This window comes from Chanodichthys erythropterus, chromosome 8, assembly GCF_024489055.1.
Source record: "Chanodichthys erythropterus isolate Z2021 chromosome 8, ASM2448905v1, whole genome shotgun sequence".
NCBI classification, from domain to species: Eukaryota; Metazoa; Chordata; class Actinopteri; order Cypriniformes; family Xenocyprididae; genus Chanodichthys; species Chanodichthys erythropterus.
In genome coordinates this window covers 29,146,387-29,165,812 of record NC_090228.1, presented here as the reverse complement: position 1 = coordinate 29,165,812, position 19,426 = coordinate 29,146,387, and the positions used below count along the sequence as shown (strand labels likewise).

Here is a 19,426-nt window from a genome sequence, read left to right as displayed (position 1 = left end):
TCCCGGCGCCGTGGTGGTAAACTCGAATACCTCGTGGACTGGGAGGACTATGGTCCCGAGGAACGCTCATGGATTCCCAGGAACGATATCCTTGATCCTCTTCTGTTACAGAACTTCCATACCAACCATCCAGACAGACCTGCCCCGCGACCCAGGGGAAGACCACCACGACGTCGGGGTCCGCGGCCCTCAGGAGCGGGCCGTGGGAGGGGGTACTGTCACAGACACGCCAGGCTCCACCTCACCACAGTACCCACGCACCCAATCACCAGCTTATTAATCACCGCCACCTGCACCTCATTCACTCTGCAATCACCAGCACTACAAAGCCACCACTCTCACACACACTCACTGTCCGGTCTCGTTTGCACTACGCCATGTATATGCTTACCTTAAGGACTCCCCTTCAACATACTTACCTGCTCCAGCGATCTCCTTCATCTCCTTCGTCTCCTGGTCCCTTCGTGTGCTTACCCATCTGTGTGTGTGAGTGTCTCCAACGTCTCCCTCCATCTCAGCTCAACTCCTGGATCCACAAACCACACAAGGACAGTATTACTTTATATTCATCTCTCAAGAACCTGATAACAGCCATTACCACTCTGTGTTCCACATATTGTTCCAATAAACTCACCTGGATTGCTTTTATCTCTGCCTCCGTGTCTATATCATAACAATTAGGAGACAAGATTACAATTCTTCAGTTTTTCACCATTTAGAGTCTGTAAAGCATTCTCTTTCTGACTTCCAGTTCCTGGGCATTGAGAGGGTTCTGCCTCATAGGAGAGGGGGTAACCGTGACAAAAACTATTACAAAGAGAGGCTTTTTGGATTTTTTTTAGCTGAAATCATTAACCCCTACTGGACTGAATAAAAAGATGGATCTTGCTTTTTTTATGATATCCCCCGTCCTCTTTTTCCCCCCTTATTTATTTTATTTTTCTTTATTATTTTTTCCCTTGTAATTTATTTTATTATTAGTTTTACATTTTCTCCTTGTTATTTATTTTTTTTGTTATCCCCTACCACCTATTGATTAAGTTCAACAGTCTGTCATTGTGTCTATAGTAGAGTGCTGTTGCTGTTTGGTCCATGAACACTGAAGAAAGCCTGAGCTGAAACGTCTGCTCTTTGGTCTGTTTGTAAGACGCTTTTCACATTTTGCACTTTTTTACTTTGCAGATGTGATAGACCCTTGATTTCTTATGCTAATGTGAATTGCTGGGAGTGACATTACCTCTTTTCTATGGAATTGATAGTTTTCAATCTCAAACAAAAGTACTTGTCTTTGGGAACATAATCACTTTTCAGTTTTTTACAATCCTAGCATGATAACAACAGAAGTAAGGAGAGTTAAAGAAGGTGCAGAAGACCTCCCTCACATTACAGGCCTCTCTGTTGATGCCCTATTGAGTTTTACAGTGCACTTGGGAGGAAATAAGTTCAGAATACTCAAAACATTTGAGGAAACTTATTACCTCGAAACATTTAAGTTAACTAACTTATTTTTTTTAAGTTAGAACTTAATTTTTTTGTGACAAGTGGGGTGGGGCCGAGAGCCATGGAAGTGGAGCAAGGCCAGTGTGGTGCACAGGTGTCTCTCATTAACAATCACATCACTGGCTTTCCTTCGCTCCCACAGTTCTCAGCCTCGCCCCACTCAAGTACATGTAGTTAATTTACATAAGCATCACATTCAGATCTTGGTTAAATGTTAGTTAACAAAAAACACATGCTATTATAACTATCAAAGAGACTGTCAATATATACTTGCATGTATGTAATCAAACAACATACAGTATATGTGGTCTTAAAAGTTTTGCAGCCCATCCTCAACCTAACCACACGGTCTACTCTTCACCAGAATGGAAACCCTACAAAACTAACATAACAGAACCCCCTGTCAATCCCAACATAACACAACATTAAACACTAACTTATGTCTCCCTATGTTAATCTTATGCAAAAACACACAAAATAACACTTAATTTCAACATTTATACAGTCTGATGCAAAGCATGCTGGGAATTAGAAATCTGCTGCAACTCAACTCAATCATATTAAGTTCACCTTGCTACAATGAAATTTTGAGTTCACACAACTTGTATTATTAATTGAGTGAAACAAACTCATTTCATTTGATTAAGTTCACTGTTCAGTTTTACAGTGCACTTGTCACCATGACCAACTCTTCTAAATTAGCATAACAAAACATTAAACACTACTAAATCTCCCTTACCATAAATCTTGCACAAAAAACATTATATAACACTTGATTTTAGCATTTACTTTTCCTTTCGAGTGCCATGGCCAAAGCATGGGCAAAACAGTTTAGTTTACTTGAAATATGTCAGTGCTATGAACTCAAAAGTAAAAGAAAGTTTTAAATACTCATAACAGTTAATTTAACTGAACTAATTTGTTTAATTTAGGTTTGTCCTACTCAAACGAATTAAGTATTTTGAGCGTTAGGGTTTACAGTGTGTCTTACTGGCGCAAAAAATGCTGTGTCTTTATATTTACAGAGACGTGGCTCAAGGACAACGCTCCAGAAGCCGCCATTCAGCCTGATCGGCTAACATGCCACCAAGAGGAGCCTCCAGGCCCAAACCACTAGACTGAAGACTAGCTTCATCCACCAGGCTGTCAGATAATTGAGGGTGTACCTAGCTGGATGCTGAAATCATGATTTAGAGTTGGATTGGCAGGGAAGATGAGAAGTTCAGTCTTAGCCAGGTTGAGCTGTAGATGATGTTCTTTCATCCATGCCGAGATGTCCGCCAGACAGCTTGAGATTCGAACAGCTACTGTGGGATCATCTGGTTGGAATGAAAGGAAGAGTTGTGTGTCATCAGCATAGCAATGGTAGGAGAAACCATGTGCCTGAATGATGGGACCAAGTGATGTAGTGTAAATGGAGAAGAGGAGGGGTCCAAGAACTGAACCCTGAGGAACACCCGTGGTCAGTTGATGAGCTTTGGATACCTCCCCTCTCCAGGCAACCCTGAAAGACCTTCCTGTGAGATAGGATTCAAACCAGAGAAGTGGAGTACCTGTGATGCCCAGTGATGAGAGGGTGGACAGGAGGATCTGATGATTCACCGTGTCAAAGGCAGCAGAAAGATCGAGCAGAATGAGGACTGATGATTTGGAATCAGCCTTTGCAATCTGCAGGGATTCAGTGACTGACAGCAGTGCAGTCTCAGTCGAGTGGTTCCTCTTGAAACCAGATTGATTGACATCCAATTGATTGCTCTGTGAGAGGAAAGATGACACCTGGTTGAAAACAACTCGTTCAAGTGTTTTACCTATGAATGGTAGGAGCGAAACAGGTCTGTAGCTGTCTACAAGAGACGTGTTTAATGTGGGTTTCTTAAGCAGTGGGGTTACCCGATCCTGCTTGAATGTGTTAGGGAAAGTGCCAGTATGGAGAGATGTGTTGATGATGTGTGTAAGTGCTGGTAAAAGTGTGGGAGCGATGGCTTGTAGAAGGTGTGTGGGGATGGGATCTAGAGGGCAGGTGGTGGGATGGCTAGAGAGGAGAAGTTTGGATACTTCTGTCTCAGTGAGGGGGGAGAATGAAGAGAGGAGGTGTGTGGCTGTGTGTGTGGTTGGTCTGAGTTCCTGTGTGTGTGGAGCGGAGAACTGACTGCTGATGGTAGATGTTTTGTCAGTGAAAAATGTAGCAAAATTATCAGCAGTAAGGGATGAGGTGGGTGGTGGTGGAGGGGGGCAGAGGAGAGAGTTGAATGTTTTGAAAAGTGTGCGTGTGTTTGGAGCGCTGTTGATTTTGTTGTAGAAATAGGAAGATTTAGCAGCATGAATTTCAGCAGAAAAGGATAAGAGCAGAGATTGATAGCTACTTAGGTCAAATTGGTCTTTTGATTTGTGCCACTTCCTCTCTGCAGCCCTGAGTTTGGTCCGATGTTCACGAAGAACATCAGATAACCAGGGATTAGAGGGAGTGGCACGTGCAGGCCTGGATGACAGAGGACAGATACTATCTAGAGAAGATGTTAATGTGGAACATAAAGTGTCTGTTGCTGTATTCACATCCAGAGATGCGAATTGTGAGGGTGAGGGAAGGGAGGATGATACAGTAGAGGAAAGATCAGAAGAAGAAAGAGAGCGCAGGTTTCGTCTGAAGGTAACTGGTAGCGGGGTTAGTGGTGAACAAATGGGGAGTTGAAGATTAAAAGTAATGAAAAAATGATCAGAAAAGTGCAGAGGTTTTACCAGAATGTTGTCGGTGATGCAGTTGCGAGTGTAAATGAGGTCAAGCTGGTTGCCAGATTTGTGTGTACTTGTGGTTATGAGCCGATTAAGATCGAATGAGGCTAGAAGAGAGTGGAAGTCTGAAGCATAAGGCTTCTCTAGATGAATGTTGAAATCGCCAAAAACTACAAGTGGGCTACCATCCTCTGGGAATGAGGACAACAGCATGTCCAGTTCCTCTACAAAGGTACCCAGTTGGCCTGGGGGGCGATAAATTACTACGAAATGAATTTTGACAGGAATTGAGATTGTAATAGCATGAAACTCAAATGAATTGTAGTTGCACAGAGACGAATGAGTCGAGTATTTCCAATTGTCAGAAATGAGAAGACCTGTGCCCCCACCCCTCCCAGATTGGCGAGGGGTATGAGAGAAAGTGAAGTTGTTAGAGAGAGCAGCAGGGGTTGCTGAGTCCTCTGGACGAATCCAGGTCTCAGTCAAGCCCAAGATATTAAGAGAAGAATTAGTAGCAAAGGCTGGAATGAAGTCAGCTTTGTTAACTGCTGACTGACAATTCCATAGACCCACAGAGACAGAGAGAGGAGTGTTAGTGTTAGAAGAGGAGTAAATAGAGTCTTCTGTAAGGAACATACGGTCTGTCTTTGATCTTATTGATTTCAGCAGTAATGCTCTTTAATATGCTCTTTAATATGAGCAATTTTGTTTATAATAAATGAGTTGAAAGCACATGCTGAGGAAGAAGGAAAAGTGTGAAAGGAGGGAATAAACTTAAGTGCCTACCGGTGTCGTTGCTCGGTGGAGTCGCGCAGGTAGAGTCGCAGGTCTTTACCCGAGTCGGTCGAACACAAGGAGGCTGAACGCTCCCGCGCACACACAATAATATGCTGCTTATTAACACCTGATTGAAAACAGCCTGGCCAGCCTTGCAAATCAGCACTGCAAAAGCCTAAACCCATGAATGGCTGAAAAGCGAAACAAACTAAACCTTAAGTGCGGCCAATAACAACAATAAAGTCTGTGAACGTGGCTGTTATTCTAAACAAGTACAATTAAAATACAATCAAGGTAGAAAACAGGAATAAAACACAGATACTAGTTAAATCCTTCTTAGCGGCAAATAATAAACGAAGCAACTGACCCAGAACAGATATTAAGCAATACACTTACGTGCTCTTCCCGCCACCACTGCCAGCTCGCTAGTTTCTGATGAGTTGATGTGTAGATCGCTATTTGCAATTATCCCCATAGTGCCTAAACTATTAATGTTTGTGTAAACATTTAGTTTTTATATTGCTTGTTGAAATATTCATGCAATATATGTTGCATTTAGTTGGTAACCAAAGTTTTAGTACACCTTTAGACACAGAGACTGTTCTAGAAATATGTGATAATGCTTAATGCATGTACATAATATGGTAACACTTTAGAATAATGGTCCGTCATTAATAAGTAACTATGCAGGAAGTAATGCAGGACTAATGAGTAGTACTACATTAACACTTCAGCTACTTCTATTAACTAATATAGAAACAAGCTTAACTAATCAGTAAGTAATATCAAATTTAGGACTAAGATAGTTCCCTATTAGTTAATCAATAATTAGAAAATGAGATTGGCATCATTAAGAACTAATAGGTAATTATGACAAATTATAAAGAATTACTAATTAATTACTAATCACAAAATTAAAGTGTCTGAGATCTGAGCAACTGTCTTTTTTTACTCTCAACGTGGTCATAAAATGCATCATTAATTATTCAAGTTTTACCTAGGAACTATGCAAGAACTACTGGTGAACAGGACCATTATTTTAAAGTGAAAAACATCTTTTTCACTTTAAAATAATAGTCCAGATCACTAGTAGTTCTTTGAAGATTGTCCTTTTTTACTCTCAACGTGGTCATAAAATGCATCACTAATTACTCAAGTACCTAGTCATTCTTCAGGAACTACTAGTGATCTGGACCATTATTTTAAAGTGAAAAAAGGTGTTTTTCACTTTAAAATAATGGTCCTGATCACTAGTAGTTCCTGCATAGTGACTAGGTAACACTTGAGTAATTAATGGTGCATTTTATGACTATATTCAGACTAAAAATGATCACTGATTATGTCTCAAACACATGATAATGTTCTTTACAATTTGTCCGTTAGTTAATAGTTATTAATGATGGTAATCTCTTTAGGTAATTATTTATTAGCTAATAAGGAACTATCTTCTAAATTTGATATTACTTACTGATTAGTTAAGCTTGTTTCTATATTAGTTAATAGAAGTAGCTGAAGTGTTAATGTAGTACTACTCATTAGTCCTGCATTACTTCCTGCATAGTTACTTATTAATGACGGACCATTATTCTAAAGTGTTACCCATAATATTTCCTGCCAGTATGTGATATTAGCATTATATAGGGATTATTATATTTTGATTTATAAGCATATAATTTAATTTAACTTACAATCTAAAGCTGATGTTTAAAAGTTTGTAGAAATTTATTTGGTGATGTGAATAATACAGCATATTTATTGTGAATTGTTTTGTTTTTACAGTTTGACCACACACATATACACATAAATGTGCAAAAAATACTCAACTAAAATTAAAATACAACAACAACAACAACAACCAAATGTCTACATCGTGAGTTCTGCATGAATAAAAGACAAAATCAAGATCTAAGTTGATGTTATCATTACATGGGTAACAACATGTGAAACAAGAGAAAACAAGCTGAATGTGCATTAAAAAAACTAAAACAAACTGAACATAACTGAGAAAGTGTGGCCTCACACCGTAGAGAGGAGTAGGAGGCGGTTTAGGAGGAGGAAAATGTGAGAGCCTAAGATGAAAGCAATGTGGTGAGTGGACGACGATCTCATGGTGGCAGAGATGGAAATAGTCTACTAGCACCGACCCAGACGATACACAGATTTATATACTTTAAAAACCAGATGAACGCCCTGACACTGATTTACCTTCTGGCTGTATTACTCAAATAAACACATGGATGAGTAATAATTTCAGTGGCAAAACTGAAGTTATGCTCATTGGCTTCCATCATCAAATTTCCAAATCTGTCTCTCTTTCTTTGACTTTTGGTGGTTTTAGAAACCCAAAGTTAAGTGAGGAAACTGAAAGCTGTTGGTTGTTCCTCAAACACACTTAAGAACTATGGGTTACAGGGCCTTCTCTTCCTATGCTCCTGCCCTTTGGAAATCTCTGCCTTTGGAAGTCATGACCTATGGCATAGGTAGGCTTACCTATCCTTTCCTGTCTATGTTCATTAATATGTGCAGATTTATGCATATCTGCTGATGTAGCAGCTTGTTTTCTCACTCAACAGCACGTGTATATTGCTTATTGACAAGAGATAGTGTTTGTAGTTCTCCATGTCCTTCGACGTGTACTTTACTACAGCCATACGTGACAGACAGAACCTTCAGCAAGTAATAATTAACATAGGTTATCTGACAAAAGTGCATAAGACCAGCACACTATAAAAGAGCACGAGAGGCTGTGGGGAGACAGAGCAAGAGCTGGAAACACACCTCAGTGAAGAATGAAGGCTTTAGTGTGTATCCTGCTGCTGCTGGAAACCTTTGTGTTTGTGGTCCAGAAGGTAGATGGAGGACTCAATGAGAATAAGAACAGTCAACAAAACTGCGATCTGGGCTTCCCTGACATCTATGAAGCACTGAGAGAACTGACGGCCACCGTTACAGAGCAGAAAGAAAACATCAGAGCTTTAGAGACGCGACTGAGGAATGCTGAGAAAGCCGCAGAACAGCAGACGTCTGTCCTGGAAGAGCTGAAAAAGAAAAATGATGGTACCTGACCAACACATTCACTCTCGTAAACAATATGCCACATAGCTTTATGGCAATATATGATACATGTATTTCAAATACCTATTTCAAATACAAAATAGCATTTTGTAATTTGTTTTTGATAGGGTTGATGAGAATGGCTTTGTATTTTGTATCAAAATACTTTAGTGTTTTGTATTTTTAAAATACTGTAAAATACTTTGTAAGAAGTCTACATGATGACATCATATAAAATTGTCCCCCCCATTTATGATTAAAGCCACAATATGTAAATTTTCGCCGCTAGAGATCGCTCATTCAAAACAAAGGCGAAGCTCGATGACACCTTGATTTCACGGAAGGTGTTGTCTTCACATCTACAGCGGTGGAAAAGAATTGGGACTGGACTCAGGCAGAAATCTTGTTCATGGATGAGATTATTAACGTTACTGTAAGCAGAGCATGGGGGAGCAGTAACGAGGCCGCTGGAGCGATTGCTAATGAGAGACGAGCGTGGCACATGTCTCGACAGCAGAAAATCTTTTATTATGCTGCAGTCGCTGCTTCCGCTTCTTCATGTAGGGTAAAGCAGCGCTGTTTATCATATTAGATACATTTGTGTGTTGAAAGTTGTTATAGTGCTACTCTGTGCGTTCGCTCGGCGGCTGCTATGAGACACTCGTTACACACTGTAAGCTAGATCATGGTAAAACATGGTACTCGCTGTAAATCAAGAAAATGAGATTCAAACAAAACGACTTGGGGCCAGATTTACTAACATCTTGCACCAGCGCAAACCCTCTTTTGGCATTAAAAAACTACTGTCAGGATTTACTAAAGACACACAGTATAAAATTAGCGCTGAAAACACGTGGACCGAGTTGTGTTTGCGGCTGACCTTATTGCATATGCATTTTTAGGAGTTTCTCTTTCAGATGCAAAACTTATGGGAGGAGAGCATTGAAATGAATCACGCAATGCGATTTACTAATGTTTGTGCTCGTCAATTTACTGGTAATTATGCCATTATTTAACACCCTAAAACAGCATGTCTTTTTTTGTCCATTTTGTGACATGACTGCAATTGTTGCTGTTAGGAGGAGACACCGCAGAGAACAGAGAGCGTGTGGAAGAAGGATTATTATTAATTTCTTTGAAATGCCAGAGTAAGATGTTAGATGTTATAAAACATAAGCAATTTTGTTCAGTTTTCACGCCTCTGTTTCTTCAAAACTGATCTCTGTACCGAACCGTCGGTTTTGTGTACCGTTACACCCCTATTCAACAAGCATCATTAATGTCATTTAACACAATCTTTATTTCTTCAAGTCAAATGGAAGAGTTGAGAAAGGAAAACAGTGTGTTTGAATGAAGTTAAATTGAGTGTATTAATTCTCAGCATAATATATCACAATATTGCTGATGTTTTTCAATAACAGACAGAGAGATTGCTTTCTCAGCTGGACTGCTGGAATCTGGCAATGAATATATTGGTCCTTCTGCCACTGAAACCACACTAACCTACAAGAAGGTCTTCACAAACATAGGGAACGCCTACAACCCAGATACAGGTAATTATCATGGAGTATAAAACTCAGTTTATAGGAATGAAAACACTTCTGCTCCATTCAGACCTCTTTGCAGCTGTTTAATGTGAATAAAACAATTAAATGATCTGCCATCTTTCCAAACCATTACAGTGTGCTGGGTAATTGAGCTGTCATGCAGGAAACAGCTGATTCTTTTCTTTATCTCTTGTTATTTTCTTCAGGTATTTTCACAGCCCCAGTGAAAGGAGTGTACGTGTTCACATTTAATGTCTATAGTCATGGTGGTCACTCACATCCAGCAAATGCCTACCTTATGAAGAATGAAAAGCGGGTGCTTGTAGCGCATGCTGAACAGGAACAGGGCACGTTAAACTCCTCAAGACGAGTCGTGTTGGTTCTGGAGGTTGGAGATCGTGTCTTTGTGAGACTTTGGTCTAAAGGCAGGATTGACGATAACGATAATCATCACAACGCTTTCACTGGTTACATACTGTTTCCCTTAAGATAACAGGAGCTGTGATTCCAGTCATTCAGAACCTTTAGAGTATGATTTAAGATGAAAATCAGCATGTGTTGATGAGAAATTATGTGTTTGAAATCTGCAGTAGTTTACTGTATGAAAGTCAATATAAAAGTGTTTTGTTAAAGTAGAAAGTCTAGTCAAGTCAAGTCAAATTTATTTATATAGCGCTTTTACAATTGGTAATTGTTTCAAAGCAGCTTTACATATTAGAAGCACATAAAAAAGGGAAGTGGTTAAAAATAAGCTGTACAAACAAGCGTGGTAATATGTAACATATACAAGATGGTGCTACATTAAGCCAATGTCGGCTGACTCCCAGGGGTGGAAAAAACCCCCTAGGAGAAAAACCCAGCGTGCTACACTGGGAAAAAAGTCCTAGGAGGGAAAAAACCCCTTGGAAGATATATATAATATATGTAAATGGATATGGAGATCAAAATCTAAATTATACATTTTATTATAGAGATTAAAAATAGATTATATATAAATATATGTAAGCGGATACGGGGATTAAAAATCAGAATTATAGATGCAGCCAGAACTGGATCTGTAGGCCCATTGTCTCCTGGGCTACATTGTAGGCAGGTCCAGACACAGGTTCTCCATCTGATCTGGATACGGCCTGGATCCAGCACCCGGCAAACCTCAGGATAAGCAGAGAGACAGATATTAGCGTAGATGCCATTCTTATTCTGATGTACAGGTATATCTAGTGTTATAGGAAATGTTCTCAGTTCTGGCCGACCTAATTATTGCAGCGTAACAATCCTTTAACGGATTTGAAAAATGTTAATGTATTGATAATGTGTTATGTGTATGCAAGAGCAAAGAGATGTGTTTTTAGTCTAGATTTAAACTGACAGAGTGTGTCTGCTTCCCGAACAATGCTAGGAAGATTGTTCCAGAGTTTAGGTGCTAAATAGGAAAAGGATCTGCCGCCTTCAGTTGATTTTGATATTCTGGGTATTATCAACTGGCCTGAATTCTGAGATCGCAATAGACGTGAAGGACTATAATGCATTAAGAGCTCACTTAGGTACTGGGGAGCTAAACCATTTAGAGCTTTATAAGTAAGTAGCAAGATTTTAAAATCTATACGATGTTTAATAGGGAGCCAATGTAATGTTGACAGAACTGGGCTAATATGGTCATACTTTCTGGTTCTAGTAAGAACTCTAGCTGCCGCATTTTGGACCAACTGTAGTCTGTTTAAAAGCCGAGCAGAACAACCACCCAGTAGAGCGTTACAATAATCTAGTCTTGAGGTCATGAATGCATGAACCAACTGTTCCGCATTTGTCATTGAGAGCATATGTCGTAATTTAGATATATTTTTTAGATGGAAGAATGCGGTTTTACAGATACTAGAAACATGACTTTCAAATGAAAGATTGGTATCAAAGAGCACACCCAGGTTCCTAACTGAGGACGAAGGTTTAATGGAGCACCCGTCAAGTGTTAGAGAGTATTCAAGGTTTTTTCGTGAGGAAGTTTTTGGTCCAAAGATTAGGATATCAGTTTTTTCTGAATTTAATAATAAGAAATTTCTTGTCATCCAGTTTTTAATGTCAGCTATGCATTCTGTTAGTTTTGTGAATTTGTAGGTTTCGTCAGGGCGCGAGGAAATATAGAGCTGAGTATCGTCAGCGTAGCAGTGAAAACTAACACCATGCTTCCTAATTATCTGTCCTAAGGGCAGCATGTACAGAGTGAAAAGCAACGGTCCTAGTACTGAGCCTTGTGGTACTCCATATTGAACCTGTGATCGATACGACATCTCTTCATTTACTACTACAGACTGATAACGGTCAGATAAGTACGATTTGAACCATGCCAAAGCAGTTCCACTAATGCCAATATAGTTTTCAAGTCTTTTTAAAAGAATGTTGTGATCGATAGTGTCAAAAGCAGCACTGAGATCTAATAACACTAATAGAGAAATACAGCCACGATCGGATGATAGGAGTAGATCGTTTGTAACTCTAACGAGAGCAGTCTCAGTACTATGGTATGGTCTAAATCCTGACTGGAAATCCTCACAGATTCCATTTCTTTCTAAAAAGGAGCACAGTTGTGTTGAAACTGCCTTTTCTAGTATCTTTGACAGAAAAGGTAGATTCGAGATTGGCCTGTAATTTACTAAATCTCTCGGATCTAGTTGAGGTTTTTTAATAAGAGGTTTAATAATAGCCTGCTTAAAGGTTTTTGGCACGTATCCTAATGTTAAAGATGAATTAATTATATCAAGAAGAGGATCTATGACCTCTGGAAGCATTTCTTTCAGTAGTTTAGTCGGCATTGGGTCTAGCATACATGTCGTTGATTTTGATGATTTGATAAGTTTAGATAATTCTTCCTCTCCTATAGCGGCGAATGATTCTAGTTTTACCTCAGGGACACTACAGTGCACTGTCTGAAGCGAAACTGTAGACGGTTGCATGTTTATAATTTTCTCTCTAATATTATCAATCTTGCAAGTAAAGAAGTTCATAAAGTCATTACTGCTGTGCTCTATGGAAACGTCAGCAGTTGAATCTCTGTTTCTAGTTAATTTAGCCACTGTGTCAAATAAATACCTAGGATTATGTTTGTTTTCTATTAAGAGATTTGAAAAATAAGTAGATCTAGCATTTCTTATAGCCGTTCTGTACTCAATCATTTTTTCTTTCCACGAAAGGCGAAAAACTTCTAGTTTTGTTTTCTTCCAACTACGTTCAGCTTTTCTCACAGCTCGTTTTAGAGCCCGAGTGTGCTCATCATACCACGGCGTTGGATTAGTTTCCTTAATCTTCTTTAGACGTAAAGGAGCGACTGCATCTAATGTGCTGGAAAAGAGAGAGCCAATAGTTTCTGTTGCAGCATCGAGTTCTTCTAAGTTATCAGGTATACTAAGGCGATGAAACTGCTCGGGGAGATTATTTATAAAGTAATCTTTAGTGGTAGACGTGATGGTTCTACAATATTTATGGCTGGGTGGTGGTTTTGTAGCCTTGGCTAATTGTATTATACACGAGACTAAATAATGATCTGATATATCATCGCTCTGCTGTAGAATTTCAACAGCATCAATATCAATTCCATGCGACAGTATTAGATCTAGGGTATGATTGCGATAATGAGTGGGTCCTGACACGTGTTGTCTAACTCCAATAGAGTTTAAAATATCTGCAAATGCCAATCCAAATGCGTCTTTGTTATTATCTACATGGATATTAAAATCACCAACAACAAGGACTTTATCCGCAGCCAGTACTAACTCTGATAGAAAATCAGCAAATTCTTTGATAAAGTCAGTATGGTGCCCTGGTGGCCTGTATACAGTAGCCAGCACAAATGCCAACTTACATAATGTTACATAAAGCACCATCACTTCAAAGGAATTATATTTGAAATTCTTTTGAATGATTCTGAATATATTACTATAAATTACAGCAACACCTCCCCCTTTGCCTTTCTGTCGAGGATTGTGTCGATAATCATAACCTTGAGGACTAGATTCATTTAAAGTAATGTAATCGTCTGGTTTTAGCCAGGTTTCTGTCAAACACAGCAAGTCTAGTTTATTGTCTGTGATAATTTCATTTACAATAAGTGCTTTTGAAGAAATAGATCTAATATTCAGTAACCCAAGCTTTATCATTTGTTTATCTGATTTATCTGTGATTTTCATTTTTTGAACATCAATTAAAGTCTAGAATACTAATCCTTCTTCTGTATCTCTTCATCCTAAATAAAGAGACATTTTTCTCTTTTCTTTTCCTGGAATATGTCCCCAACAAACCAGCAGTAAAGTAATATGTTAGATCACTGATGCTTGCATTGAAGTCATGATATCATATTTGTTATAATAATGGCATTTTCATGTAATTCATTACATGTAGTCTTCATGTAAATTACAGTCCTGGGGACGGTTGCACCAGCTGGATGTTCACCCGGCCATAAGACTAAGCTTTACGTAAAATGAGGTTTAAGTCCTCCATAGAATTAAAGGGTTAGTTCACCCAAAAAAATGAAAATACTGTCATTAATAATTACTCTCCCTCATGCCGTTCCACACCTGTAAGACCTTCGTTCATCTTCAGAACACAAATTAAGATATTTTTGATGAAATCCGATGGCTCAGTGAGGCCTGCATAGCCAGCAATGACATTTCCTCTCTCAAGATCCATTAATGTACTAAAAACATATTTAAATCAGTTCATGTGAGTACAGTGGTTCAATATTAATATTATAAAGCCACGAGAATATTTTTGGAGCGCCAAAAAAACAAAATAACGACTTATTTAGTGATGGCTGATTTCAAAACACTGCTTCAGGAAGCTTCGGAGCTTTGCGAATCGAATCAGCTGTTCGGAGCGCCAAAGTCACGTGATTTCAGCAGTTTAGCCGTTTGACGGGAGATCCAAATCACTGATTCAATTCGTAAAGCTTCCTGAAGCAGTGTTTTGAAATCAGCCATCACTAAATAAGTCATTATTTCGTTTTTTTGGCGCACCAAAAATATTCTCGTGGCTTTATAATATTAATATTGAACCACTGTACTCACATGAACTGATTTAAATATGTTTTTAGTGCATTAATGGATCTTGAGAGAGGAAATGTCATTCTCACTCCCATCTCGTCACATATGGACGCCTGGTCAGGACCCCTTGGCGTCACATTTTAACACACTGGGTACCCCCTTGGCATCATTTTTCATCTTTATCTGGCCACCCAACTGGTTTTTAATGTTAAGAAATCCCTCGCAGTCTGATATCAAAGTGCCCTCTGTGAAAAAGGGGGAGCGTTCACAGACAACAACAACCAGCGGTGAGATTAACGACGCTCCATGGTGCATGCAGTAAGCAGTTTAAGCGTTTTCTGGTCACAGGGTAAGTGACTAATTAGAGGTGATGCATGCTGGATAATGTATTTTCATAGGAGTCTGGTATTGATAAATAAATATGTATATATGCTTGTGTTCGATTCATCAATGTCTTGTTTATTTATTTATTAAAAATCCTCTAAATTAATAACGCTGACGTCATTGTATGGCGCAATCGCGATCCCAAGGTCCACTGCGATTTTCCACTCCGAGACTATTCTTAAATTTACACAATAAAGACTGTTGGATCAGGACAAGAAGTTGTGTTTAGAACTTTTAGAAGTGTAAGGGGCCGTTCACACAGAACACGTCTTTGCGTCTAAAAACGCGAGACGCGGCGCTCAGGAGTGGTTTTAAAAAAAGCGCAGCGTAGAACGCGAGAGTCTCGAGACGCGCTTTTGAGACGTGAGGCAATAACGACAATAACGGAAATAATAGAAATAGGCAAACTGCAGAATTTACAGATACAAGTTTTGACATGGAAAAAAAGAAAATAAGATAATAATGAGCGCCCCCTCCGCCATGTTGCCGTCATATAAAACAGTTGTCATGCCAACTCGCAACGCTTGCCCCGCCTCCAAGTTCTTCTGATTGGTCCACTGTTTTGGAACTGACATTGATGAGCGGCGCTGCATGTAAAAGTTAAAATTTTTTTAACTTGACACGGCGTCTTAAAAACGCGGCGCTCATGTGCGAGGTGCTGCAAAAGACGCGAGACGCGAGCGTAATGGTCATGCACGTCCGTCAAGCGCGTGTTTACATAGAAAAACAATGGGAAAGTAGCGCATTGGAATAGAAAAACGCGTTCTGTGTGAACGGCCCCTAAGGCAGCAATTTATTAGGACGGTAAAGGATAGAAAACTCTTATATATATATATATATATATATAAATATATGGGCTAGCAAAGTTCTAGCAAACATATAATCATGAAGGTACAATCATGGGGAATACAAGATTTTCAGTACTGATGTGTTTCCAGTTACCTATTTTACATTAGCTCAAACTATTAATCCACTTTAGCCAACATTATACATGGTCCGGTAAAAAACAGGGTTGCCAGATTGGTTTGTTTTCCAGGCCAGTAATTGTTTAAAATCCACAAATAATTTGATACTAAATGCCTAAATATTATCTATAATAAACAGTAGAAACAAATTCATAACAACAGCATTATTGTGTCTCAGCACAATTTTTCACTATGAAAAAAATAATTCAAATCTCCTTTCAGAGGTTATATAAGAGGCTATGTTGAACATTGCAACTTTTCTAATTCTTTCTCTTGTTTTAAAATAACAAAATTCCACCTGCCCAAGCCCATTTATTCACACATGGTGCAACCCAAAATCAACCAAATGGGTGGAAAACTGTCCAATCTGGCAACATTGATGAAGAATACTGGTGTAAAGTGTAAGGCACAGGTGTCAAACTCAGTTCCCGGAGGGTCGCAGCCCTGCAGAGTTTAGTTCCAACCCTAATTAAATGCACCTTACTCAACTAATCGAGTCCTTAAGGCTTATTTGAAAGTTAAAGGTATGTTTGTTGGAGCAGGGCTGCGGCCCTCCAGGAACTTCTGGTGTAAGGTGTTCAATTCTTAATATATTTTTTTTTCTCTCATCAGGGACCTCATTTATAAAACTTTGCGTCTGCACAAAACAGGCCCTGAAAGTGCGTATGCCACTTCCGACGCATAAGTTGTGATTTATAAAAACAAACTTGACGGGAAAATTTGTGCACCTCCACGCAAATGTAACCCACACAAGGTTACCGGAGTGCAACTCTCTACTCTGCCTGCGGGTGGCGCGTACACCCCAGGGAATTCATTAGAAAACAAACACAACTTTCCTCCGGTGAAGACGTTGCTAGAAAGCAACAAGGACTGGTATGAAAAATATCCTCTAAATCAGTGGTTCTCAAACCTGTCCTGGGGACCCCTCACCACTGCACATTTTGCATGTTTCCCTCATCTAACACACCTGATTCAACTTATTAACTAATTAGTAGAAACTGCAAGAGTTGAATTGGGTGTGTCTGATGAGGGAGACATACAAAATGTGCAGCGGTAAGGGGTCCCCAGGACAGGTTTGAGAACCACTGCTCTAAATAATAGAAATTTAAAGGAAAATCTTGTACCATATATTGAAATGTTGTGTGTTCATTAGGTTGAAAGCTGTGTGAGAGAGAGTTAAGCTGCATGACAGCGAGCTCTCAAGATACCTCCGGTAAGGATGCTAATACTAATGAGTGTTACGCTAATTGTGCAAGCTCCATTATGCCGCAAAATACCGTTCTTTTAAAACCAATCAGAGTTGTGAATCTGATTCTTGCTGTTTGATACCATATAGACACAAATTCATATTGTTTTATGTTAAGATGCTCATAAAAGATCGCTAATCACGCTAGCCTCATGCTAATTGTTAACATTTAAAAGCATGTTTGATTTGGTTTGTTATGCTAGCTCAGCTAAGCTAGACACCACTGTAGCAGATCTTTGATAGTGTTTACACCGCTAAAGGTGCTTTCATACTGTTTTGTTGACTTCAAATTCATTTGATTGACGGTTCATTTAATTGTCAATATACATGTTTGATGTGTATATGAGGAGCAGAAGTTCATCTTAACTGTTAAAAAAGAATATGTTAAAATGTGATGTTTAAAATGTTAAGATGCAAAAGTAGATTTAAAAGGTAAAAAACATAAATATCTGGTTTCAGAAATGGGTTTCTGAAATCCTATGATTTATCTTTGTACTGTGAGATGGAAGTACATGATTGATTGTTGTTCATTGGAACTGACTTATGTTATGTGGTGTGGTGTGTACCTCTTCATTTGCATAATGATTAGAGTATTTATAACCTTCACAATTGGTTATATTTGATTTGACATTTGAATGAAGAAAAGTTGATTAGATTTGAACAGAAATGAGGCAATTGTGATTAATGCATTCTGTACTGTATGTATAGATTGGTTTTAGAAAGGGATAGACCATCTGAATCTGACCCTGGCGGTCAGCGGCGAGCCAACCGCTCAAGAGCCCGGTGTGGCCAGCCGTGGCATCTTTGGAACCATCATCATCCTGTGCCTTCATTTGAACACACGTAAACCTACCCGGGTAGTGAAAAGAACATATACATACTTCAAGAAACACACACACACACCAAGAACTTTCATGGAGTCTTTCTTTATTTGAGGTTATTTATTTTGAGTTTATTGTGCGCTGTGCACTCAGGAAGCCGGCTTAGGTAGGCGGGGAATGTAAATAACTGCCATTCATTTTGTATAATACATTTTTCAAATTTACCTGTTTTGTGTTGTCTGTTCTCTGCTGACCTTTTACTATTTCAGGCTCCATTGTCGTATCTAGAGCTTCTGATACTAGCCCAGCTTTAATTTCTTACTACTTAACTTAGTCATTAGTTACACTAACCTAAGACACGGGTTACACAAACTCTGACCCATGCGTCCGAACATTTTGGAGACAGAGCGACACTGATGGTGAGATGAGGGACTGACGGCAGATGAAGGAAAACGTCTCAGGTTACGTTTAGGGCATCGAGGAGAGAGCCCTTCTCTTTCTCCCCGATGTCCGCCATGGTCAACCAAAGGTGCCTCTCCGTAGCCACCATAGCCGCCATCGATCTTCCAATCGAGGCGGCCGTTTGCTTAGTGGCACGGAGAGCCAAATCCGTGGTTTGGCGCAGCTCAGCCACCGCATCAGGGGACAAACCCTGCCCCTGATCCAGGTCCTTCAGCAGGTCAGCCTGGTACGCTTGCAACACCGCCATTGTGTGCAAAGCAGCACCAGCCTGGCCTGCAGCAGCATATGCTCTGCCGTTCAAATGAGATGTCATCTTAAGGGGTTTAGACGGCAGAACCGGAGCCTTCAGTGTCGGCGCGCTACCCGTGACGAGATAGTTAGCAAACGTCTCGTCAATAGGGGGCATCGACACATACCCATGCTGGCCCAATTCCTCCACATCAGCGAAATTACCCCGCTGATGCAAATGAATCCTGGCCGAGTATGGGTTCTTCCATGCCTTCCCCACCTCAACATGTAGGTCGGGAAGGAATGGAAGGCTCGCAGGAATTATAGGGTTGTGGTCGGAGAGAAACCGTTCGTCCAATCTGCCACGAACGGGCTCTTTCCTGACGCGCTGCCACGGCAGCTGCAGCCTGCCTGCAGCGCGTTCCACAACCTCCAATAATTCCACATATGCTGGACAGGGAGGCTTGGAAGAGAAAGAGGCAACCTCAGTCACTTCTCCCTCTTCCAAAGCCATCTCCTGCTCTCGGGGGCTCTCAGCCAGAAGAGCACTCGCTCCTGGATCCGATGATGTCAAGGAGATGGCATCATCGTCATCCAGAAGCTCATCCCCGCCAGCCGCCGCTTGAGGTTGAGAGACCGTGACACCTCTCTCAAACTTAGCGGCGAGCTCCACCTGCGACCC

General features: G+C 40.0%; 1 protein-coding gene across 1 annotated transcript; it reads left to right on the top strand.

Annotated features, from left to right (window-relative positions):
• The first annotated feature begins 7,755 nt into the window (after window positions 1-7,755).
• LOC137024681 (complement C1q-like protein 4) lies at window positions 7,756-11,048 on the top strand. The gene is made up of 3 exons (XM_067392496.1): window positions 7,756-8,064; window positions 9,483-9,614; window positions 9,815-11,048. Exons 1-3 carry the CDS (start codon window positions 7,797-7,799, stop codon window positions 10,099-10,101), a joined length of 687 nt encoding a protein of 228 aa, XP_067248597.1. The 5' UTR covers window positions 7,756-7,796; the 3' UTR covers window positions 10,102-11,048.
• The last annotated feature ends 8,378 nt before the right edge of the window (window positions 11,049-19,426 follow it).